Source organism: Carettochelys insculpta, chromosome 4, assembly GCF_033958435.1.
Source record: "Carettochelys insculpta isolate YL-2023 chromosome 4, ASM3395843v1, whole genome shotgun sequence".
Taxonomy (NCBI): domain Eukaryota; kingdom Metazoa; phylum Chordata; order Testudines; family Carettochelyidae; genus Carettochelys; species Carettochelys insculpta.
Window position 1 is genome coordinate 52,091,528 of NC_134140.1, and position 25,587 is coordinate 52,117,114.

At 43.5% G+C, this 25,587-nt stretch overlaps 1 protein-coding gene across 1 annotated transcript in view; it reads right to left on the reverse strand.

The window, feature by feature from the left end:
- DLC1 (DLC1 Rho GTPase activating protein) overlaps nucleotides 1-25,587 on the reverse strand; it is a 354,065-nt gene that overhangs the window by 174,121 nt on the left and 154,357 nt on the right. Inside the window, exon 5 of the mRNA XM_074992829.1 lies at nucleotides 19,892-19,925. Within this exon, the coding sequence (XP_074848930.1) occupies nucleotides 19,892-19,925 (34 nt within the window). The remainder of the gene's footprint in view (nucleotides 1-19,891; nucleotides 19,926-25,587) is intronic.

Sequence of the window (25,587 nt, forward strand, 5' to 3'; positions counted from 1 at the left end):
AAGGAGAGTGATCTTGCATAAGGGAAATGAGACATTTTCAACACAAGCCCTTAAACCACAAATAAGGCAACAAGAAATCCACCCCAGCTTTGGTGAAATATGGGTCACACAGCCTCGTTTTTCCAAATGTGCCATGCTTGTGTTGGAAGGGATCCCCACATAGTGCAAGCAGCATTGGGAAGAAAAGTAGGGGAGTGGCAGTTTTCTGTTTGTCTCCCCCTCCCCCCGACCCAATGCTGCTTTTGTAATGAACAAAAACCTATTTTGGGGGCTTTACTCGGTGCCTGTCCTCAATCACCATCCAGGTTGCTAGGGGAAAAGGGGCTTTTCTGAAGGGCCAACCTGCGATCCTAAGGATGTCTTCATAAAAGCAGCAGCAAAAGACTGCTTGCTTATGGCTCATAGGCTTAAACACCTTGGCTGGAACAGCAAAACAACTTTTGCATAAGTCGGGGGTTGGGGTTACATCACCACCTGCAGTGAAGTGTACTGAGGGATGTTTTTAATAAAAAATAACCTTGCACCAGAAACAATGTACAGACTGTTCATGCCACCCTTGTGCTTTGCATTCCTTGCAGCTGAAGCTTTGTCAGTCAGCAAATTTTCCAAAATGGAACAGAGACTTTCCCAGATTTGAAGGCAGAAAAAGACAATTCAGGAGGACTTGTTTAGTGGGATAATGCTCACATCTGAGAATGACATGATGGAACTCAGAGATTGGAGGATTACACTGCCCAAGAATCTGGACATAGATAGGGAGGACAGGAGAGCATGCAGGGAACAAGTGCGTGCCACACAGGAAAAGATACTATGGAGTATGAAGATGCAATCAGACATGTTGAGGAATCTGGTTGAGGCTCAAGAAAGGCAGCTGGATGGTAAAGTCCCTCTCCAGCCTATGCTAAACCTGCTGCCATCATTGCCAAGTTCTACATCCTCTTCTCCCAAATGTCTTACGAGGGAGAGATGGGGAAGTTCAGTACCTCTTGCACTGAACACCAAGGTTGGGTACAAAGGACCAGAAGGTACCTATTCTTTCATGTCTGATTACTATTGCAGTGCCTCTGGAAGTAAGTTTTCCTTGTCCCCACCCCCTTCAGTATTATTAGTCCTTATGCCTCAGGTTATTTTACTTTTCTTAGTCATCTGCATGTTTGTGTGCATAATTAAGCTTAACAGATTGAGTAAATGAAGTTCTTTATTCAATACACGGTGGTTGGTGAGGATGGAGTGTACAGAGCAGAAAGTGCAATGGAGGGCAGTTTGGTAAGCAACAAAACAGACGAGTGTCACATTACTCTGGCTCATTGCTGAAACTGGTTTTCAAAGCCTCATGGAGATACAGACCCCTTCAACATAGTGATGTGTGCGGGTGCACCAGAGGGCATATGCACCTCCACACCCCAGCACACACTGTGAATGCCATGCTGCTTCCGGTGGGTGAAGGGGCAGTCCCCCTTCCCCTGGAGCAGTGCAGCTTAGGAGTAGTGCTTTTGGATAATGCTGGTCCAAGGGCCGGGGGGAATGCTCCCCTACACTCACTGGAAGTGGTGTGGTGCTTCCACAGGAAGTGGCCGAAAGATGGCAGAGCAGGTAATGGACAGAGCAGGGGCAGGGCTTGGACACTTGGTCAGTGTTCTGCCTCCAATGTTCACACCCATTGCCTTCTGATTGCCCTGGTGTATAGCATCTCATAGTTGGCTACCGGTAACCTACCTCAACCCAGTAGAAACTTTTCTCCCTTTGTTTCACAGATATTGTAAAGTACACAGCAGGCAGCAATAACAATGGTCATACCGGTTTCACTGAGGCCTAACCTAATAAGCAAACAGCATCAGCAACCTTTTAAACATCCAAAGGCATATTCCACCACTACTCTGCAGGTGCTTAGGCTGTGGTTGAACTGGTTTTCACTGCTTTCCAGACTGCTAGTGTACAGCTCCATGACCCATGGGAAACAGCGGTATATTAGGTGTCTCAGGATCATAAGTGGCATTTCAACATCACCAATGATTATTCTGCAGTCTGCAAAGAAAATCCCAGTTTGCAGCTTTCTGAACAGACCAGTGTTCCTAAAGATGTCTGCGTAATGTACTTTTCCAAACCATCCCATGTTGATGTCAGTAAAAATAGTACCTGTGATCCACTAATTCTTGCATCCCCATTTAGAAGTACCTCTTTCAGCTTTTGTACTCTTTGTCAAGGTGGTCTGATGGTTATTCCTTCTATCACTCCACCACAGTTAGGGAACCTCATTGCTATAAAACCATCCACAATGTCTAGACCCTTGTGCAAAGTCACTACATTTCTTAGCAGAAGCCTGCTAATAGCCTGGACATCTTGAATCACAACAGATTCCATGGTAGATTTACCCAATGCAAATTGATGCCCCACTGACTGGTAACTGTCTTCCACAGAGCTACTGCCCTTCCTCCTCTGTCAGAGCAGCTCTCATTTTACTATAGGTGTGCTTCAGTACTAGGGAAAGCCCTTCACGCTGTTCCTAAAAAGTGGCCTCATGCAGTCTCAAGTTCTGCAGCTACTGCTCATCATCTCAATAAACAGAATAAAGATATGGTCGCACTAGTCAGTGCATGTTTCACAGGTCCATAAATGGCTCTCAACTGTACCAAAATGATGCACAACTGTCACCAGAAACCACAAATTGCTCTACTCTGTGTCTTTCAGCTGGTCTGTTTGTGTGGCATCACATTGTTCTGCATGGCGGAGCATGTATCGGCTTTGTAAATACTTCAGGATAAGGCAGGAGGTATGTGTAATATTCAGTGTTTATCTTGCTATGGTGTCTGTGTAGGTGTACCAGACTTCATTTGTTTGCCATTGTTTCCAGTGAGAGAGGGAGGTAAGTGCATTAAAGGATGCATCATGTTCCCATGATCAGCTGTACCAATGTTCTGGTGTCATTAAACAACTGCAAGCCCAAGCCAAAATTTCACTTGGCTACATGCCCTGTAGATAGCTACCCACAGTGGAGAGCTCCATGTATTAATACTAGCACTACTAGTAAGGATGCACTCTGCCGACAGAATGAGCATAGTGTGCACATGTAAGATTGACTTGCTTAATTTGGAGGCTTGATGTTAATTTACATAAAATTGAGTTATCTTTGTAGCATTTACATAGCCTAAATCTAGCAAACTGTTACTTTACTAAACTTAGGGTAATAGTCAGAAAGGAAGCTGTGTTAGCCTGTATCTTCACAAAACAAAATAGCAGTCATGCACTACTTTAAAGACTAACAAAATAATTTATTAGGTGATGAGCTTTCATGGGGCAGAGTCACTTCTTCAGATCTGGAAGCAGACTAATTTGACTAATTCCAGATCTGAAGACATGGGTCTGTCCCGTGAAAGCTACCACCAAATAAATTATTTTCTTAGGTTTTAAAGTACTACGTGACTGCTTTTTTGTTTTGTAAATTTAGGTTACTTACTGAATCTTGCTCACAAGTGGAGTGAGGTTATACAGGACGGAATCCAAATATGTATCTATTAGTTGTACAGGTTAGCAACATTTCTGCTCATTACTTTGCAACACTCAGGTGAATTAAACTGCAATTTACTATATTTTGCAAACTTCTGAAAGTATTACAGCCAAGCAAAATTATGTAACATTTCTGAAGCTGAAATTTTGCTGCCAAGGTCTAGTGAAATTGGTACAAAAGCATTTAAGACCAAAAGCCTGTTTATAATGCATGCTTTTTGCAGCCCTTCATAGTTTCCACTTGCCAGGTCGCTGTCTTAAGCTGTTGTCCATCCAGTTGTGCTGGCCTGTGATCCTACCGCCTACACAATCCAAGTAACTACTCTACACTACCTGGCAGTTCATTCTTGGTAGGGAGCATGACTGAAGGAGAGATGTGCTGTAATGACCTCACAACACCTTTAAGCTGTGGAGATGCTGCAAAGAATTTTGCAGAACCTTTCACAACAGTCTTATATATGGCTTAACCCCTCTCACCCCCAAACCTGTCCCCCACCATACTCAGGATTAACACACCTCAGCCCCAAACCAGCCCCTGGACTAACCAATCCACACAAAGAATGGATTAGTTTAACCCAACCTGAACAAACTCTGCCTGAGTTAGCTCCTCCCATTACCTCACCCAACATGGCAGACAAACCACAGTTGCTCCTCCAACTCTAGTACCGAGGGCTTGATTTCACTGGCTGCCCCATGGCAACACAAGAGACCAGTTACAGCCAGTGAAATGTGAAGATGATGAAGGAACCACAGGACCTGTCTGGCTCCCCTTCCGGATAGCCACTGGCTCACCTAGCCCTATCCCCATTGCATGTGTGCCAGTTACTTTCCAAGTGAGGGTGCAAAAGGGAGAAATGGGTTAGCATGGTGGCACTCATCCCCTGGGAGTAGAAGGTTGAAAGGGCTGAAAAGGGACAAGCTCCAGTGGGAGGAACTATTTTCCATGGAGTAGGCAAGGCAGCATCCACTCTTCCTCCCTGGCTGTGAACATTGAAGTAACTGTCCCTTTTTTAGGGGCTACCCACCCACCCAACATATGAGTAAAGTGATATGTACAGTACAGGCCAGTGCTCGGAAACAAACTTGATTAAATGGTTTAAAAATGGTTATTAAATTGTCAAATAAAATTTACCTAAACATATGTGATTGTGTCATTTTCATTTTTTTCAGGGAGAGAAAATGGTTTAATTATGAGATTTTGACTATGGTATTAATTAATTGAGAGATAAGACTTACTGTGAGAGACATTTTTATGGTGGATCACTGTACAATAAAATGCACATTCTTAACTTTAAAAGAAGTATAAAACACTCATTTCAGTGTTAATGCATGGCTTTTTTACACCACAGATTGCGTTGATAAGTACCTTGTCATAACAAAAGTATGTACTGTTGTAAAACATACACATTAAGTTTGACACTGAAAGAACAGTTGCAAGATTTAGCACAATGCCCAGCAGCTGTGAATTGCTCAGATACAGCCCTATACATCTTTATTCTGAGCAGGTGAACCCTCCTTGACAATAATATATTAGGTTTTGTTTTGTTGTTTTGAAAAGGAGGCAGACATAGTCCCTGTCAGGATGCCAAATATCTCTCAAGTCAGCTATGATGTTAGCTACAATAGGAATCCCCATACTAAAAACTTTTGCTAATTTATAACATCGGTTGCTCCCATGATTCATATAATCCTTATATAAACAAATAAGAATATTATAATTACAAAACCAGTAAGTAGACATATGCAGATTACCAATCAATGTGAACATAATTACTTGGTTTTTTTTGCTCAGAAACAAGGACTATGGTAAGTTTCAAAGGATTTTTTTTACATATTGTTTATCCATATACTAATGAACTAGTCTCTTCCATTTTGCTTTTACAAGCAAATGCTATGATATGATAAATGTTGCCTCTGAAATCAAACACCCTGTTTAAAAAAGAAATTAAACAAAGAAGTTGTAGAAGTCATCACAAAAAGTCTTATAAACGTTACGGATAGAAAGGACTGAAAACTGCAGTTGGCAATTGGGAAGAGGGCAGCTGGATAAATATTTCTTAAGGATCTGAAGCTCAGAGATTCAGCCTTCCATCACATGCATTGGCATTTATTTTAATATTATTTTCTCCCCTTTCGCTGATTTTGCATGAAGGTTTTGGGGAAGTCTTTTGGATCTCTGTCCCATTTTCACAATAGTCAACAATTTCAGTGCCATAGCCAGACATGGTGCATGTTTTAAAATAATTTGTTGGGAAAATTCAGACAGGTTAAGAAGTTGGCACAGGTTTCTTCAATCATGTGGTGTACTCTACACATCTAGGAGAGACCCAATGCCAACTTCTATTTGACTGTGAATTTACACCTTCATTCTGGCTCCTAGTTAGTTAAGTTACATCAGTTTAAGCTCACTCACACATTGGTAAAGTGTTATTAGAGAGAAAGCCGTGCTAGTCTATATACTATCAAAAACAAAACAAAAAAACAGTCAAGTAGCACTTGAAAGACTAACAAAATAATTTATTTGGTGAGCTTTCGTGAAGAAGTGGGTCTGTCCCATGAAAGCTCACCAAATAAATTATTTTGTTAGTCTTTAAAGTGCTACTTGACTGCTTTTGTGTTTTGATTAGTAAAGTGAGTGCAAGCTGCTGTAATGAAGTGTGAGCATGAGTAAGAGAATCGAATATACATATGACATCTGAATTTGCCATAGGCATATTTACTGCAGGATAGTTACAGAGGGGCAACCATGATAGTCTGTATCTTCACAAAACAAATCAGCAGTCCTGTAGCACTTTAAAGACTAACAATATAATTTATTATGTGGTGAGCTTTCCTGGGGCAGACCCACTCCTTCACACCTGGAAGTAGTGAACTGGCAAGACAAATGTATAAACAGAGACAGAAACCAAACCAAACCAACAACCCCCCAAAAAAGGGATAGGTTCTCAACCTGGAACATTTCTGGTGCTGCTGATTTTGTTGACCTGAGATGACTAGAAGCACTGAGGCTACATCTACACTAAAGCCTAGATCAGTCCACCGTTGATCAAAGCATTGCACTAAAACACACAGACATACACATTAAGTTGGACACTGGAAAAACAGTTGAAAGACTTTGCACAATGCCCAGCAGCTGTGAAGATTAGCTAAAACCCACCAAATCGACTGCAAATCACTCACTCCCCAGTCCACCCTAACTAAGGGAAGATGTCAGGAGGCACTCTCCCAGTGACTCCCCCACTCCACCCGCTGGTGTAAAGCCCATGGAAACTCAACTTAAGGTTATCCATGTAGTTGGAGTTCTGTAGCTAAGACTATCTGCACTACCGCAGAAAGTTGACTTAAGATTGATTCACTGTTGGCACTTTTCAGGAGCTGGAAATCTGCTGGTTGGGTTTTATGTATTTTTAAGGTACCAAAAGGGAATGCTTATGCCTTGAATTTAGTCCATTCCAGAGGATCAGGCAGTAAACATCACTGTATGTTTGTAATCAGTTAGCAGTGATTTATTCCATCGTCATGAATTTTTCATATTTTTTCAGGGAAAGAAAGTCTTTGCAAGACTTCATGAGTCAAGCCTCTACCTTTGCTGATGTCAAATTAATGCAAAGTCTAAGAACCTTCTACGTTTTGGAGAAATTTTAAACCAGATCAGGATCTCAACTCCATAACTTGGCTCTCAAGAGCTCAGATGCTTTTGGAAAATTGCTCATTAGTCAATATTCAATGGGGTGAGTTAGAGAGCTTGGCAAAACTTGTAGAATAATTAGTTTATTTGATGAAAGGTGCAGTTTTGGTTGCCCCAAAAATAGTCACAAATTTGATACAAATAATAATGGGCACTTACAAGATGAACAGGAGGTGGAGGCAGTATGGACGGTACCTGTTCCCTCTTATATTCTTTAGCCTAATGATTAGGCCTCTCCAGGCCCACTGATGGGGTGAGTGGCTAAAGGGGGCAATTGCCTCTGGGTCTGGTGATTCAAAGGGGCCTGGGGTTCCCAGCCACCATAGCTGCTACTCTGGCAATGGCAGGGGCCACAGCCCTGGCCATGGATAGCAGCCAGTCACTAGGAGGCACAGAGAGCTCGAGACCACCTTCCTACTTATATTAGCTTTTAATATGTCATTTTATGGTCCTGGACAGCACCTTCCACTACTCTGGAAGTGCCACTGAAGAGGCTGAGCCCCTCTTGCAGAGTGAACACGGTGTGGCGAAGAAGTACAGTCGTTATTCACAAGAGCCAACATGGCAGCTGCCAAAAATAACGGTGTCAATTATTTCACATCCTTTCAAAAAGTGTTGCCAGGAATCACACCATGAAATGCCAGCCTCTAGCAATTAGAAGCATCGCAAAGCTTCCTTCCAGTAATGAGATCACATAAATGTCAGTGGAATAGTGAAAGGCAAAATATGGCCATTAGCACGTATTGATCTTTGGCAGCCATCCATGCGTGTTCAAACAGCATTGCTGTAGCTCTTCTTTGGAATGACAAGGTGGAAGGTGAGGACTGCTCACCTGATGTTTTTTATTTGCAAAACAAACACGAACTAAAACAGTCTCTGACTATGACCCTGATGGGGAAAGATGAATGTGCTATCTGATAGCCGAGAACTAACTGCTCAGTATCTCAAATCAAATTGTCACAAGAACAGCTGTTAACTGTAGGGTTGCCAACCCTCCCAGATTAGCCAGGAGGCTACTAGAATAAGCAAGATCTGGGAGATCTTAATAGGCTGTTAAAAGTCTGGATGGCCAAACTGCAGAGCTAAAGCAAGCTTCATATCTTCCCTGTCCCAGCGCAGCTCCCAGGAAGTGACATGTCCCTCCAGCTCGTAGGTACAGGGGTAGCTCCAGGAACCGTGGCCAATGGGAGCTGCAAGGGCAGTGCACACAAGTAGGGGCACCCTGGAGTTGCCTGAGGTTAGAGCTGTCTGGCCAGACCTCATATTCCTTACCCAATCTTGCATCCCAACCCCTGAGCTCCTCACTGCACCCCAAACTCCCAGAGCCTTCAGCACACCCCCTTGCTGCATTCTGAACCCCCAAGGTCCAGCCTAGAGCCCCTCCTGCCCTCAAACACCTCCCATCTCTAGCCCCACGCCAATGACCACATCTCAGCAGGTGTCCTTGCCCCCTCCCGGACCCCAGGTTCCTGCCCAAGTCCAGTGCAAGTGAGTGAGGATTGGTGGGGGCAAGCAACGGAGAGGTTAGTGCAGCTCATGGCCTCAGGGACAGGCAGGGCCTTCTGGTTTTTGAGATTCGAAAGTTGGTGACCCTAATGTACAACTGCTCTGCTATAAATAGACATGAAATGATTGAACTGGAGAAAAGAGTGTTTGAACCTGTTCAGTGTATTCTACAGTGTCAGCTAAAGGCCACGTCATATAGCCTGCAAACTACTACAATCTAAGTATAGATTCTCAGACTGGGAGATTGATTGGTCACAAGTAAGTTAACTTGGGTTTCGCTTGAATTCCTGCTTACCTTCCAACCACAGCAATTCAGTCAGCAAGACCCCATATTTCAGGCAGCAGTTTGCTATAAGTTTCTGAATGGCTATGCGATGACACAACTGAAATGACTTTTATACAAGCTTCTCAGCCAACAGGTCTTACACAAAAGTTGCAGACTCAGTGCATTTTTGAAGCCAGAAGCATTGAAAATGAAGCCTGTTTTCTGCAATGAGCTTGGACTCCTTTCCCATGCCCCGCCTAACATGGTAATAAGGTTTTCTGACTCTAGAAGGCGTCAGTAAGAGACAGCACAGGCTATTTTGCTTTTCAGTTAGAGCTCCTATTCAAACAGAATTCAAGTGTTCTACTCAGCACACCAGGCAGTTTGCCTGTTGTGTGTCTTGTTTACTGACAGAACTTGCTGCTACTGAATTTTAAAGTTCTTGCTGCTAAGAGCTCTCACATGCAGCCTTGACCCATCTTGTCATCACTCAATCACTTTATATTCTTTAGCTCATCTCAACATGTGGCAGCACAGTGAAGGACCTCTGCTGCCTGACACACATGACTGGAGACTGGGAGGGGAAATGCCCTGCAGTTAAGGCCTCTTTTATCATCGCCGTATTTTTCCTACTTACAGATCAAAGACAACCAGGGAAATTAACACCCTAGAACACAGTCTGTTTTTCATTACGCAGCATACTTACTTGAAGTCTAAAACAGATACAGATACAAGAAAATGTGGTAATTTTTTCCCGAGTTCTGCCAAGTCCACCCCAAGAAATTGATTGCTACTTCCTATTGTAATTCTAATAGTATAGTATTTGGGGAACACTCAAAGACTTTCTATTGACTCAAAATTCCAAAAGTAGCATGTGTTTCAGTCAGACAGAAATATATACCATACTTTCTTGCCCACAGAAACAAAATTGTTCCAATATAGACAAGAAGAGGCTATGGAACACGTTGTATTTGGGAAACATAAAAACAAAGCAAAACCCAGACTCTAGCACATTTACTTTCTTGACTACTTATCCCTAGCTGTGTCTACACGTGCACGCTACTTCGAAGTAGCGGCACTAACTTCGAAATAGCACCCGTTGCGGCTACACGCGTCGGGCGCTATTTCAAAGTTAACTTCGACGTTAGGCGGCGAGACGTCGAAGTCGCTAACCTCATGAGGGGATCGGAATAGCGCCCTACTTCGACGTTCAACGTCGAAGTAGGGACCGTGTAGACGATCTGCGTCCCGCAACGTCGAAATTGCAGGGTCCTCCATGGCGGCCATCAGCTGGGGGGTTGAGAGATGCTCTCTCTCCAACCCCTGCGGGGCTCTATGGTCACCGTGGGCAGCAGCCCTTAGCCCAGGGCTTCTGGCTGCTGCTGCGGCAGCTGGGGATCCATGCTGCAGGCACAGGGTCTGCAACCAGTTGTCGGCTCTGTGTATCTTGTGCTGTTTAGTGCAACTGTGTCTGGGAGGGGCCCTTTAAGGGAGCGGCTTGCTGTTGAGTCCGCCCTGTGACTCTGTCTGCAGCTGTGCCTGGCACCCTTATTTCGATGTGTGCTACTTTGGTGTGTAGACGTTCCCTCGCAGCGCCTATTTCGATGTGGTGCCGCGCAACGTCGAAGTTGAACATCGACGTTGCCAGCCCTGGAGGACGTGTAGACGTTATTCATCGAAATAGCCTATTTCGATGTTGCTACATCGAAATAAGCTATTTCGATGTTGGCTTCACGTGTAGACGTAGCCCCTGTGAATAAGGGTAAAGAAGTTCCAAAAATGGGCTTTCTAGTCTTTTAAATATTTCAAGTAAGATAGAGGAATTTGGTAGTACACATACCACCTTGAACAGTCTATTCACTCTTGCTACTTTTACTATGAATCATTGAAATTACAGATGGACCAAGCAGTAAAATGTGGATGTGGATTTCGAAGCCCAGTTTCTGCAGTGCTCAGATAGGGGTGAGCTCAGATCTAAGTACAGAATAATCTGTTTACACAATAATTAGAGCACACCTTATACCCAGAGCAGTAACTCTAAATTGAGATTGCTAATTTTACATTGAATTTAAATACTACCTGACAGCTATTGTACTTACAGGAATAGTGATGATTAAAATAGTGAATAGTATGGAGTTTCAGCCGGTAAATTCATAAGTAAATCAATATTTAGTAAGGTTAAACTGGCTCTGGTTAAGAGATGGCACATCACTTCAAGAGAAGCTTGTACCTCAAGGAAGTATTCTGACCTACTCCTTTCCCAGTTTTAGTGGCTTTGCTCTCGAGGTTGGCCTGGCGTAGGGCCAGAGCCAAGACTACATTCAGGACCCATTATCCTACTTCATCCCTCATGTATCAGACACAGAGCCCCTGCTTTCCTCTCCTTGCATGAGCCAAGCGATGAGGAGGCTGTACAGGGAATATCTACATATCACTTCTTGCTTTGGTGTGTTAGACCGAGGCATGATCTAGCCCTTGATATTAACTTCTGCCTCAAAACCTTTAACTTAAAACCCTTCCCCCCAGTGACAGAAATGTCAGCATGATTAATGGAATCAATCAGAACTCACCATGCCCTCAAAGCATCCTGATCAATGGCTGTTCTCAGCCACAGTCAGGCAGGCTGCTCTTATATAGTGTACTGCTAGAGTGACCTCCCGCCCCAGAATTAAAAGGAACACACTCCACTGCAAAAACTTTTAACCACTTAAGTCTTCTTGAGTTATAGGTTGACAAAAGTAATGTTTTCAGATTTATGTTTCAGTTAGGCTTTAAAAAAAAGATTAAAAAAAGAATCTAGCTCACAGCTTCTCACGGAAGTAGCTTAACTCCTTCTCCTAGCTGGAAAAATTATAAAATGGACAAATGTTTAATGAATAAATAACAACTGTGCATAAAGAAATATCATTAGTGATATGTGAACCTCCAACAGTTTGACAATTTAGTTTAGCTTGGCATCAGAAAGTGCAGTTGCTTATTCATAAGCTCTTGGAACTATCTGATTCTCTCACACCTTTATAGTCAGAAGACCTGGAAAACCAATTTTTAAAAAACGAGATTGCCAACATTTCTTAACCAGAAACCCTGACATAGTGGTTTCACTCTCTATTTCCTTATTTCTCATTTAAATACTGGATGAAACCAGGTCATGCAATGAGGGGGAAAAAAGAGCAAACACAACTTAATACTGTTAAAACAAGCTTCTCGTAACATCAGAAGTGGTTTGTTTTGAGCTTTTGGGTGAATTTTCAAGTCAGTTTTTAAAAAATATTTAACACAAGGATACCTGTGCAGTTTTGTTCTACAATATACTTGCAATTTTGGTTTGTAGCAAAATAAACAAAAGCAGTTGTGTTAATTAATGGAATGAGTAACTGAACTTCAAAGATGTTTTAAATTTTATTTGTAATGTTTGATTGCAAACACTTGGACAGTTTTATACCCAGAGGTATAAAAAGTTTCAATCACATGATTTTTGAGAGACTGCTTAACTCATTTACCATGGCGTTATCTGTCATGACTTCTGTGTAACACTGCACCTCTGATCTAGGGATCATAAAGCATGAGTGTCTGTTTCCTGTGATGAAGGAGATAGTTCCAATGGACAAATATGAGGTGTGGCAGGGTGGGGCCAGGAGAGGGGAGGCAGGAGTAAAAAGAGCAGAGACAGGGCTGGCAACCAAAGTGGAAGCAGCTGAGGAGTAGGCTGCCCTAAATCAATCAGGGCCAGCTGATCCCACTCAGGGCTACCTTTATAAACTCTCCTCCACGCAGGGCAAAGGGAGGGTGGTCAAGGAGAGTGTGAGATGAGTGAGGAGAAGGAAGGAGACTGAGAGGAACACCTGGGGCCATGAAAGAAGAGAGGTGCCTCAGTAACCCAGGGAGCTGCACTGCCCCAACCCAGGGGGGGCTTTGAGCCCCACTAGAGACTTCGAGGAACTGGTCAGCTGAAGGAGACAAAATAAGGGGGGGTCTTGCTGCCACGGCTACCATTAGAGGAAGGTGGTACCAGGGAGAAGCGTCTGGGGGAAGTGGCCCAGGGAGAGGAGCTGCAGGGGCCAGGGCAAAGGGAGTCAGCCCTCCTGGGTAGTGGCTGTCCAGAGTCTCTGGGTCAGAACCTGGAGCGAGTGGGTGGGGACTGGGTTCCCCCCCAGACTGTCCCTGTCCCAACAAGGGTAATAGGGTTCATATGGTGGGGCCAGTGGACTAAACAGAGGACCTGGGGTCCAGGAATGAGACTGACTCTGCCACAGAGGCCACTCACCATTACAGGCAGATTGCCACAGTGAATGGAGGATTGATTACATATGATTCTCTCCCAAATGCATGTCCATTACATTTTCCCCCACCACACAGCAACAGGAGTTTGACTTTTAAACAGGTCTCTATATTGCCTCTTCGAACAAACCAAGCACAAGCTACAAACAAGTTGGAAACAAAGTGAGCACTTCTACAGGCACAAACGCTCCTGTGTTTGACTAAGTTAGTGTTTTGCACATGTGCTGGGTGTTCATGTAGTTCTGGGAGTCAAAAGTTAATCAGTCACATGTGAACATTTGGCCCTGAATGACAGGGATGCTCATTCTTTTTACAAACAAATGTAATATAAGAAACCCAATGTGCAAGGTGACCATCCATCCCATTTCTGGTGGGACAACCCCATAAATCAGGTGCCAGGAAGGTGTCCTGATTTATTTTCAGAACAGGCCTAATTGCCCCTTATTTGCAGGGAGAGTGGCTACCACCCAGTTCCTGCCATGCACTGGCATGTCTGGCACCTGGTTCCTGGCTGCCCACCACTTATAGGAACCAGGAGCTGGACTGGCACAGCTGTCCCTGGCTCCAAGGGGCTGCTGGGAGCCAGGAGCCAGACTGGAGTGGCTGTGCCTGGCTCCTGGCTCCCAACTGCTCGTGGAAGCCGGACTTGTGCAGCTGCTGCCTGGCTCCCCAAGGTGCAGGAAGCTGGGACCCCACCCACACAGCTGCCACCCAGTTCCCAGCACCTCAGTGGCGTTGATAGGAGCCACCTGTCCCCCAACACCCCCATATCTCCATGTTGCATATTTGGGATCGGGGGATATGATCATCCTACCAATGTAATCTAAAACTAATTGTTTAACTTTACTTCATAAGGTCCCACTTTCTTCTCTTTTAGACAGTATATAATGCCTACCACATCCTCTGTATTCCTCCTCCTTGAGGTTAAAAGCCCTCTGTTTTCCTTTTTCTGCTAGTATTTAGGGTTACTTTCTCTTAAGCCTGAGATGCTGTTCAATAGCCAGAAAACAAAAAGGTGATTAAGTGTCACATCTTGAGTCATTTATGATCAGGTCTATTTTAAATGCACAGACTGATGCAGAATGAGCTTCTGCACAGTGGAAACTGTATTCAAGAGCTCGGAGCCCTTTCCAGCTCTCTTTGCATCTTTTAATTAAGTTTGTATGATGTGTCTATCATAAACGTTGAGTTTTTCACTGCTGCTTCTGTTGTTTCCTGGTTTGGGACAGAGTAGAATTCACTTTCCCCTGGCCTCTGCATTCTACTAGGAAACCTGAAACATTCCACAATAATGTTTGGCTTTGATGTGCAGAGCTCTGTTAATATGTTTTGCAGGTGCTCTAAATTTTTATCGCCTGGTGTCTGAGGTTGTAACAAACTCCTTAAGAGAGAATAGTAACAGAGAGGTAGACCTGTTAGTCTGTACTCCAACAAAACAAAGCAGCAGAAATGTAGCACTTTAAAGACTATAAAGTGCTACGTTTCTGCTGCTATGTTTCCTTAAGAGAGAATAGGTTTTACTGCTGCAGACACTCAGGTAAATTGCTGTCTTTTTGTCCATTATCTGCAATCTAATTTGCAAGAAAACAATACCCAATCTTTCCACAGATTCCTGCATTAAACTCTTCAAGTTTCCTAGGCATTGCCATTCCGATGTTCTTTTTTGCCACCAGTTTTGTAAGGGGCACTCCCTGCATAGGTGTCAGAGGGGTAGCTGAGTTCGTCTGTGTCTTCAAAAACAAAAGAAGTCTTGCGGCACCTTATAGACTAACATATATTTTGGAGCATAAGCTTTCGTGGGAAAAGAACTGCTGGAACATAAGCTTTCATGGGCAAAGACCCACTTGGTCAGATGCAAAGGGAAATTGCTCCACTTACAGTACTGAAGTGTGGGAATGTGCTGCTTTATTTAACTCTATACAGAGTTGTGGGAAAAACACACACTGACTAAAACAACAAATAGGGGAGGGGTGGAGCATGACTCCAACTTATAATACTCTGAACAATGCAGTTAACCCCTTGATGACCACTTTACTACAGTAATAATAATACTGAAGAGGGCCCTTTACAAATTTTAAAAATTAGGGGTTGTGACATTGCAGCCCCCTATTTATGAAAAATATGCATAAGAATATGACATAATTTGAATATGCTTTTTGCAAAATATTGCAAGTAACCTTCCACTGGAAAGTTTGTAATCCCCTGAACATGTATATTTTATTTGCATCAAAGGGGTAGCCCTATTAGTCTGTATCCGCAAAAATGAGAAGTCCTGTGGCACCTTATAGATTAAACAGATTTATTGCAGGGTGAGCTTTCATGGGCAAAGACCTGCTTTGTCAGATGCAGCCTTTCAGTATCTGAAGATACGACTGCTGATTGTGGATGTATTACCAGTGTGTTCGTGTTGAGAAAAGCCTATTTTTAGCCCAGCAGGAACAACAATGAAAGGCCAGACACAGAGCAAATAGCTCATTAGCAAGAGGCAACCCATGTGGTCTTCCTGCATAGGTTGCTACAGCCCGGTGACCAACCTGCGTGTGTGTGTGTGTGTGTGTTGGGGGGGGGGGGTGTCTCTCGCTCCCAGCACTGTCCAAGCATCTTCCATTGACTGGGAACAGGCCAAAGGAACCATGCAGACCACATAGGCATTGACAGCAGTACAGTAAACGGAGATCCTCTTCTCCTCCCCTCAAGGGGTTGCACATTGAGGTTCCTGCATTCAACTAGCCACTGTTTGCAGGAGCTTGCCTGAGCCCCTGCCTCCCACCTGCAGCCTGTACCCCTATCTTCTTGTCAGCTGTGACTCTGCACGCAAACTCCTTCCCAGAGCCCACCTGCCTCACCTCCTCCTGCATCTCAACACTCTGCCCCAGCCTGGAGCCCCCTTTGGCATCCAGAGTGTTGCGGTGCAGGAGACAGTAAGGGGTGCAAGCTCTGGGAGGGAGTTTGGGTGAAGGAAAAGGCTTCAAACTGGAGCAAACTCCCTCCCATAGCCCACACTCCTTACCCCCTCCTGCACCCCAACACTCTGCTTCAACCTAGAGCCCCCTCTTGCATTCAACTCCTTCCCAGAGCCTGGAACCTTCATACCCTCCTGCACCCTAGCTCTGGCTAGACGCAAATGAGGGAGGGTCCAGGCCAGTGAGTGAGTGTGTGTTGGGAGTGGAGCAGGTGAGGATTTGGGAAGGGGTAGATCCTGGGTTGCCCTGAATCAATGGTTCTCTAAAACTTTTTGTCTCCTGGCCACCGTGCTCAGTGCAAACCTTCCACAGACACAGCTGACGGGGACAGCCAGCCAGCCACCCATGCTGATAAAATGCATGTGCTTATCTCTAAATACCTTAAATATTAAATAATTCATATTACTGTACTGGAGCATAAAAATGCAGATACACAGCCGGAATATGGGGGCATGAGAGATGGCAAGGGGGAGTGGGTCATGAGCCCACAGCTTACCTGCAAGATGGTCGTGGACCACTAGGGCTGCGCCCACACAGCAAAGTTATTTTGCGATAACTTTGTGAGGCTCTATACTATACACATGCTATTGTGAAAGAGTGGGAACATTATTTTCAATTTTGTAAACCTAATTGCAGGAGGAATAATGCCTATTTTGAAATAGGTGCTGTTAAGACCCGGAATAGCACTACTTTGAATTAAGCCATAATGGCGTCCAATGGCACTATTTTGAAATAGGCACTATGTGTCTGCACATGCTATACCAAAACAGCTGAGTGCCATTGCTTCCGGAATGGCTTATTTTGAAATAATGGTGATATGTAGATATAGCCTAGTTGCCCACAGACCACACTTTGAGAACTGCTGCCCTAAATTCAGGTTGCACGCCTCTGTGCCAGAAAGATGTGTCCATGTCACCTACCTCTGGAATCTGTCTTGAATTTTATACTCTTGCACAGGAGCGTGGGGCAGTGTTCCTCCTAATTTTTCCATCAATGTGTGGAATAAATTTTGTTATATGCACCAAGGCATGTGTAGAAGTGCACCAACAACAGAAACACATGCTGCCCACTGAGAGTGGCTGTGGGCGCTCTGCTAATCACGTGGGTGATACCTGAATCTCTCCTGGGCAACTGCCCAAGTGCTCAGCTTGCAGGGAACTGTGTATGGAACTGAATAAAGGTTTCCCACCTTAGGGAAATTCTATGTGTAGTAAACCTTGGAATTACATGGGGGTTGCATTCTTGCAACCCCTGCATAACTCAAATTTTCACACAAGTCGAGGGGAGGCAGGAACCAGGCTACAGCCTGGTTTCTGACTTCCCTGGGCTGGCAGGAGCGGGGAAACTGACCAGCCCACTAGGGCTGGTCAGTTTCATGGCTCCCAGAATGGTGGGGAGCCAGGAACCAGGCTGCTGCTTGGTTTCCACCTCCCCACTGCTTGCAGGACCCAGGAAACTGACTGGCACATGGCTGGTCAGTTTCCTGGGTTCCACAAGTAGCGGGGAGCTGGGAACCAGGCTACTTGGTTCCCAGGTCCTGTTGCTTATGAGACTTGCCAGGAAACTGCCCCCTGGTTTCTAGCTCCCCTGCATTTGCATAGCTGGGAAACTGACCAGGGCAGCATCCTTGGTCAGTTTCCTGGCTCCAGCCAGTGGCAGGGAGCCAGGAACCAGGGGTATCCTGGCTCCTGGCTCCCCTCCATTCCTTGGTTTCCCACTCCTGTTGGGGCGGCAGTTGCATTAACCCGAGACGTGCAAATTGGCTGCGTGTATCTCTAGGGTTTACTGTAAGGTAAAAGAAGTAATCAATTATTGTTTTCAGCTGGCTTTACAGACTGCCTCCAGACCCCAAGGGGATACATGAAAAGAGTCAGAAACAGAAGAGCTGTAAGGACAGGTAGAGGAGAACTGCTGGACCCAGGTCAGAAAGGACATCTCTGGCCTGAGGAGGACTTCACCTGAAATAAGGACTAGGGTGAGAAGTTATGATTTGCAGTAAGTTCTTTCAGTGCATTAGGCTTAGCTGGTTGTTTTGCCTGGTTTTGCTTATTAACTTGCTTTGATTCATCTGCTATCACTTGCACCCACTTAAATCCTACTTTATATACTTAATAAAATCACATTTGTTTATTAATAAGCCCAGTGTAGATAATTGTTACTGGGGGAAAGGACAACCGCCGTGTACCTCTCTCTCTCTTTCAGTGGTAAAAGGGATGAACAAGTTATGAGCTTGAGTGGCTGTGCACTTGGGTGCTGTGGCCCATCCATCCATCCACTGAGCCTTCCCAGAGTGGAGTGGATTTCAGAGTCTGTGTAACTCTGCTATGACCCCCCAACTCTGTGCCACTGATGGAGCAGACCAGAGTGTCTGACTCTGCAGGAGAAGCTGGAGCAGGGCGGGGGGGGACCCCAGAGGGAAGATAGGGTGACTCGGTAGTATTTTCAGCACATCAAGTGATGGCCTCAAGGGGATCTCTGTGACTGAACCCATCACAATGGGGTTGTTAAATATTGGACTTAGCTATTACTGTGAACTTTCCCAGATAAAATTGCCAGCAATATCTTGGAAGGATGGGTTCTTTAACCATAGCTTTTCTTCCTGAGCATCACTTAACCAGCAAGCAACACAAAACAAAACAAAAAACAAAACAACTCCCCACCTCCAAAATAAAAAACAAGCCCTGAAAAATATCACATATAAACATCAGAAACCATACTCTAACTGATGTCTAAGCATCCCTATAAGTTTGTGAAATTCATTTTAATACTACAATTCAGTGTTTCCCAAAGTGTGGTATGCATCCCACCGGTGGTACACAAAAGGATTTCAAGGGAGTATGCAGCAGAAAATAAATTACAAAAATAAATTGCTAAAAGTCATGAGATAATCACTGGGATGGCACTGGGAGAGGTGTACACCAATAAGGCTGACATCCGGAAAGGAGTACGCAAATGTTTTAAGCTTGGGAAACACTGTGACAGTTAATGATGTGTGTATACAAAATATGAGTATAAAGAACTAGAAGAGATACCATCATGAACTTCACTTTGAGCTATATGCCAAGAGTTTTTTAGGGTCCAAAATACTCTATCATTTACAGCAACATTACATCCAATTCACACTGGCCAGGCACTATTATGACCACTTTTAATACTGCCATATAATCAGATAGCATTTAGGTGGCATAAGCAGCACAAACTGATACAAAGGCAGTCCTTTAATACTGTGCTTAAGTGTCTTTGCCAAAGGAACATCTACAATAAAACACTCCAGAAGACCATAATTCCCTACTATCCAATCAGACAAATCTTGCTTTCTTAGCTCAGGTGAGCAGTCCCATTGTCTTCAGTGTTCGTTTAGCATGACTTCAAATACATCATAATAGCTTTTAACAACCATCCAAAAGTTAGCACACTGAATACTAAGGACAAATGAAGGTTCATTTGATGCTTTGCAGAATATTTTCAGACACTTCTGCTAGTGTCATGTATGCTATATGACTCTTGTCCCAAAAGTTCCAGTGTAGGATCCAAAGAGAAATACTTGCGTGGGGATTTGTGAGGTCTATAATCTTGAACATTCCAAAGTAAGCCTAGTTTAAGGCTGTCTTTTGCCACTAAGATAAGTTGCTAACATTCTAGGAAACTAATACAAGGAGAAAAAAAACCAAATCATTGTTTACTCACCAGCCTTCTCTTTTTCTGAAGTAACTGGCATAGCCTAAAAAAAGAAGAAGGGTTGCATTTAAAAAAAGGTGACAAAATTAACTCAAGGATATCACTATTGTTGATTTATCTAGATTGTGATAGTGTCCAAAGGCTCTGGATGGAACTGAGGCTTCTCTGTCATAGGCACTCACCAATCACACACCGAGATATAATCCCTGTCGCAAATGGCTTAAGCAGTCATGTGAAGAAAAAAAAAAGGGATGAAACAAATCAGTGGAGAATAACAACAAGGGAGAATGAAGGAAAATGATAAGACCATAGCATGATTGTACATAGACATCACCACCAATGTAGTAAATGATCTGTAAAAATTAAAGTGTCACAGAGAGATGCAATAGGGAATGACTGCTCCTGAAGGACAGAGTAGTGAAAACTGCACAGCTGAAAAATTGTGGATAAAATGCTCAAGTCCCTCACACACACAAGTCAACAGATATTCTGCTAAGGACTCCACTCGAAACAAGTTCAAGCCCAAACATAAGATTTCTCCATAACCTGTTGGTTTCTTTCTTCTTTAAAACACTTTTCAGTAGAAATAAAAGGGTTGTTGCTGATGATTTTCCAGAATATAAGATTTACAGACTAGTTTGCTGCTTCTTCTCTCTCATACCTTAACACAGAATTATGAACTCCACCTCCCCCCGCCACTCAAAATAGGGCCATGATTTGATTGTTTTTAATATCACCATACAGGCTGAACCTCTCTAGCACAGCAACATCTGTAAACTGGCTTGATTTTGGTTAGCCAGATGACCATCTATCATGGATGTGGCTAAGTTTTCCATGGTCCCATAAAGTTTGTTTACAGCCCCCAGTCCTGGCTCTCAGTGTTCTGTGCTGTTATTTAGCTGCACTTTATCCCTAAATGTCTTCTAAGATCCCAGTAAGGAGTGGAAGTGTTGGTAATGCTGCTAGACCTCCAGACGATATTCATCACCACTCAGGTCCCAAGAGCGCTGGACTAGAGAGGTTCAACTTGTAGTATCATCTGCCTTTAATTATGTCTATCTTTTTAAAAAACAGAAACAGCTTTAAGACCGTCTTAGATATTACAAGACAAAGATGAGTTAGTTATTGAATTTAGAGATCCATTCAGAGCATATATTCCTCCAAGAATCCTCAAGTTAGGGAGATATTTCCCCATCTCCTTCACACATCTTTATGGGGCTGGATACTACAGTTCCAACTCAAGAGAAAAATCATACTCAAGCCAATCAGAGTGGTTGCTTGAGTCAGGACTTCAGGATTGGGGCTGAGATGTTTTGCCAGTATCTCAGTATTGGAATGAAAGATCTACTTTTTCAAAAGTGGGTGGGCACTGGGGAGAAGCCAGCTTGATATTTGCAGTCTGAATGTCTGCTTATTGAGATACTTTGAAGTATAGCTAAAGCCTTAGCTGGTTTTGAAAATCCCATCCTTACATTTATTTTCTATTTCACTATATTTTTGATATGACTTCCTGGGTTGGTCTTAAAGAGCCATTTTCTCTGCATACAAAAATTATTTACATATAACAGTAACAGTCATCTGCTAAATTGCAGAGTTGTGTGAGAACATTTCTGATTCACTGTTGATTGTCTCACCTGCAGCCCGCCCACCGGACTACCTGCACTGGGTCTTACTTCCAACATAGCAAAACACCGAACAGCTTCAATTAGACACAATTTTCAACAGCAGCAGCAGCAGCAGCAGCAGCAGCAGCAGCAACAATGAGCACCACCACCAGCCAGGTAAAGGTTTCTTTTTTGTCTGTACAAAAATAGTGTTTCAGAACAGCCACTACCTGAATTTGCTCCAGTGCCACAGTCAATACATTATCTCATGTTCTATCATAGATAGAAATTGGGCCAGGACTCCACCCGGGGAGTGCAATGGTTTTAAGCACATCAGCAGAAGGTGCTGGAGATGGTTGTAATCCAGGGTTACATGTAACCCATGGGACTTTATACTAACTGTTAATTAATTATTAAAATATCAATTAATCATTTAATAATCCTTCCTAAATTCTGTACAAGAAAACCCTTAATATAAAGTGCCACCATTATTCTGAGTATTTTTCCAGCTTACTTTTAGGTCTTCTAAGCAATGGGAATCCACAAATCATCTTATTTTATTATCTGTACTATGATATCGCCTAAGAAACAATCAAACTTCAGGCCTCCATTCTGCTAGGCATTGTATAGACACATGAAAACAATCTCTTCTTTACAGAGCTTATAAACTACTCTGTAAAAATTATTAGTCCTGCACCTGAGGGTAATAATTGTCTTATATTTTTGAGTTATAGCTAGGGCACCAGAATGTATGGAAAGGCACACTTTGAACATTCCTACGTACTATGCCTAAATAGATACATATCTCATAGAAGTCTTCAGGTAAACGAAAGACACGCACAGGCTGGCGCTGTGGTGGGAGGAGGAGGTAACGTTTGTCTTTCTTTGTGAAATATTCTACGATTGCAAAGGAAATATTTTCTGATCTTCAGAATTTTCAATTTCTGAAATTCATCTTCATTATTTTAATAACTCCCTGTTATCACCCTAAACCATCCTTGATATTTCCTTTGGATATTTGTATGCAATCGTTACATTCCTCTTTTTCTGAAATTATTTCCATCTAAATTAACCCACCAGTTGACATATTCCTTCTAATATGTGTATGCATGTGATGAATGAATTTCTGCCAGAGCTCAAAACAAAGACTATGGTCATTGTCTTTTCTACTTCCACTCTCCATACACATTAAGGGAAGAGAGGCCAGCATGACCATCTAGTCTGATCACGAGCATAACTCAGGCCTAAGGCTGACAGCTGTCTAATCACACAAACCTAAACATCTTTGCCCCACTTCTATTTCACCCCTTCTCTGAGGCCCACTGCCACTCACTCCATCTCCTCCCTACCGCCATTTCTTGCTCTCCCCAGCCCTCATTTTTTCCAAGATGGGGCAGGGGTTGGAATGTAGCAGGGGTGTGGGGGACAGTCTGGGGTCTAGGGATCTGGAGTGTGGGAGGGGGCTCTGGGTGGAGCCTGGGGCAGGAGCTGAAGGTACAGGAGTGGGAGCGGGCTCTGGGAGGGACTTTGGGTGGGTGGAGGCTAATGGCTATGGGGTAGGAGATTGGGGTGCAGGAGGGATTCAGGGTACAGGCTCTGGCTAGGTGGCTGGTAGCTCAGGTGTCTCCGAATCCAGGCAGTGGTGCAGCAAGACTAAGGCAGGTTTCCTGCTTGTCTTAGTCTTGCACCTGGAAGTGGCTGGCACAACCCTTCCTGTGGCCCCCGGGTGAGGTAGCGGGATAGCTCCATATGCTGCCCGTATGTTCTGTCACCACTCTTGCAGTTCTCATTCACCACGGCTCCTGGCCAATAGGAGCTATGAGGCTGTCACTGAGGGCAGGGACAGTCCATGGAGACCCTCTATCCTCATGCCTAGGGACTGCAGGGAGGGATGTGACAGCCACTTCTAGGAGCAACAGAGGGACAGACCTGCTGTGCTGCTCGATATTTTTTTTTTTAGCAGCTGATATCCTAGTTTGGCTTCAGGATCCTCTGGGAGATTAAGCCCTTTTCTGGGAGACGACCAGCAAAACCGAGAATTTTATTTGTCAATCCTACCTAGGCCATAGAATTTCACAATGTGCTTCCTGCATTACTCTTCCAATGTCTGATTGAATCACACAACCTACCTTTCAGAAAGGCAGCCCTCACATTCATTTAATTCTCTGGATTCACTACCATGTTTCCTCTATCAGAAAGCATGAGTGTGGAAGAGTGGAAAGGAGAGAAGATGCAGTGGAGGCCTGTGTGTGTGCTGGGGGTGGGAATGAACAATAGGTAATTAAGGCCCTTCCTTGTTTGTTGAGTTTAAAAAATTCTCAGGAATTTATCAGTGTTTATTTTCTTAAAAGTGTTGAAAAATCAAAAAACCCCGAAAATGAACCGTGATGGCCCAGCACCCCCTCTGTTCTGCTGCCCCACTGCACAGAGGAAGCAGACGGGGGGCGTACTCTAAGACTATGGTTACACTAGTGCGTTTTACCAACAAAACACTAGTGTTGTTGACAAAACTGGTGGAATGTGCACACACAAAATGAGTTTTGTTGACAGTTTGGTTTTTGTGTATGACCTCACTCTGTCACTGGAAGTTTTGTTGGGAAATCTCTTCCAACAGCGACTTCTGTCCACAGAGAACTGCAGTGTAACTGTAGCCTGAAAGGCTACACTATGGCGATAAGGTCAGCACTAACACAGTGCATCTTTCAGCCTCTGCATGCAGATTCCCTGACATCAAGCAACTACTCCCTGGAGAGCTGGTTCCTGTCCTTTTACCAAGGCCTACTAAAGGGGCTTATTTTACCCATGTGGTTTCCTGGCCTATTGCCTTCCTTTCCCAGGCGAGGATCCCAAACCCAACTCTTATCCTCAGCTTCTGGCAGCCTTAATGGGAGCCCTCCACTGTTCAAAGCCCCTCTTTTTGAGAAGACTTACCGCACTCTCTAAACATTCAGGTGAGCTAGCTGAGACCTCAGGTGCCTGTTAACTCTTTTGCTGCCAGTGCGGTATATATACCCTACTCCCCCAAAGGCCTAACAGCTATTTGGTTTAGATGCTTTTGAAAATACCAGTAGAGACCAGACCGCAACTTTACATGCCTAAATAAATACCTTTGAAAATCAGACTGTGTGCTTCAGAATTTTAAAGTAAGTAGAATTCAATCTCATCCATCTGATCCCCCAACCTGCCCATAAACTGGAATAGGTAAACAGTGTAAGCAGTCTAACAGTCTTTTTCAGCAGTTGGCCTCTCAACTTGAACGAACTAGTCCAAACAAAGAATTTGTTCACTAAACTGAAATTAAAACTAATTGAGTCTAAGGCTTTCTTTGCAAAACGGAAAGTGGAAAACTTCTGCATGGAAGAACATGTATTCCATGCATGTACGTATACACACACATACACACGCCAGCACCCAGTCCATTGTAAAGACTTGAAAATAACAGTGGCACTTAATGCAGTACCTGACACAGTGTCCTACTGAGCTGACCTCAAGAGCTAAAGATATTTTCACCTGATTTTGAGTTAAAAAAGAAGTACCCTTTAACTCACTAAAATCTTAGGAGGACTCTTTGCTGAAGCATTTTTAATTAATTTAAATAATTTTAATATATTATAGTAAGTTTAGGCTCTAAAATAGGGTGCCATAATTTCAAAGTACATTTTAAACAGGCTAAATATAGTAGAGTATATTTAATTTAAATTTGAGAACCAATTTATTAAAACATTCTATAAAGTTTGGCCCTTATTTTTGAAGTACTTTGACAATCTTCTGAATGAAAAGAACTAGTTAAATGTAGTGAAATTCTATTGGATTGAATGTCTTTGCTTTTTAGTCTTGATTGATAAGGAAATAAACTAATTAGCGAATTCTGTCATGTTTCTAGTTCTCTTGCGAACAGAAGACAAAATACCAAGCTCTCTCTGGAAAATGTAAAAGAATTCAAACAGTGGTTAAATCTAGTTCCAGCAATTTCTTAGACAAGTCCACTAAGGTTGAATTTTTTGTTAACACAACTATGTATGCCACTTACTTGCTGCACAGTTGGACAACATGACTTGTTGTTACTTCGAAGAGATGCTCCCACCTCAAGTGCAGTTTTGA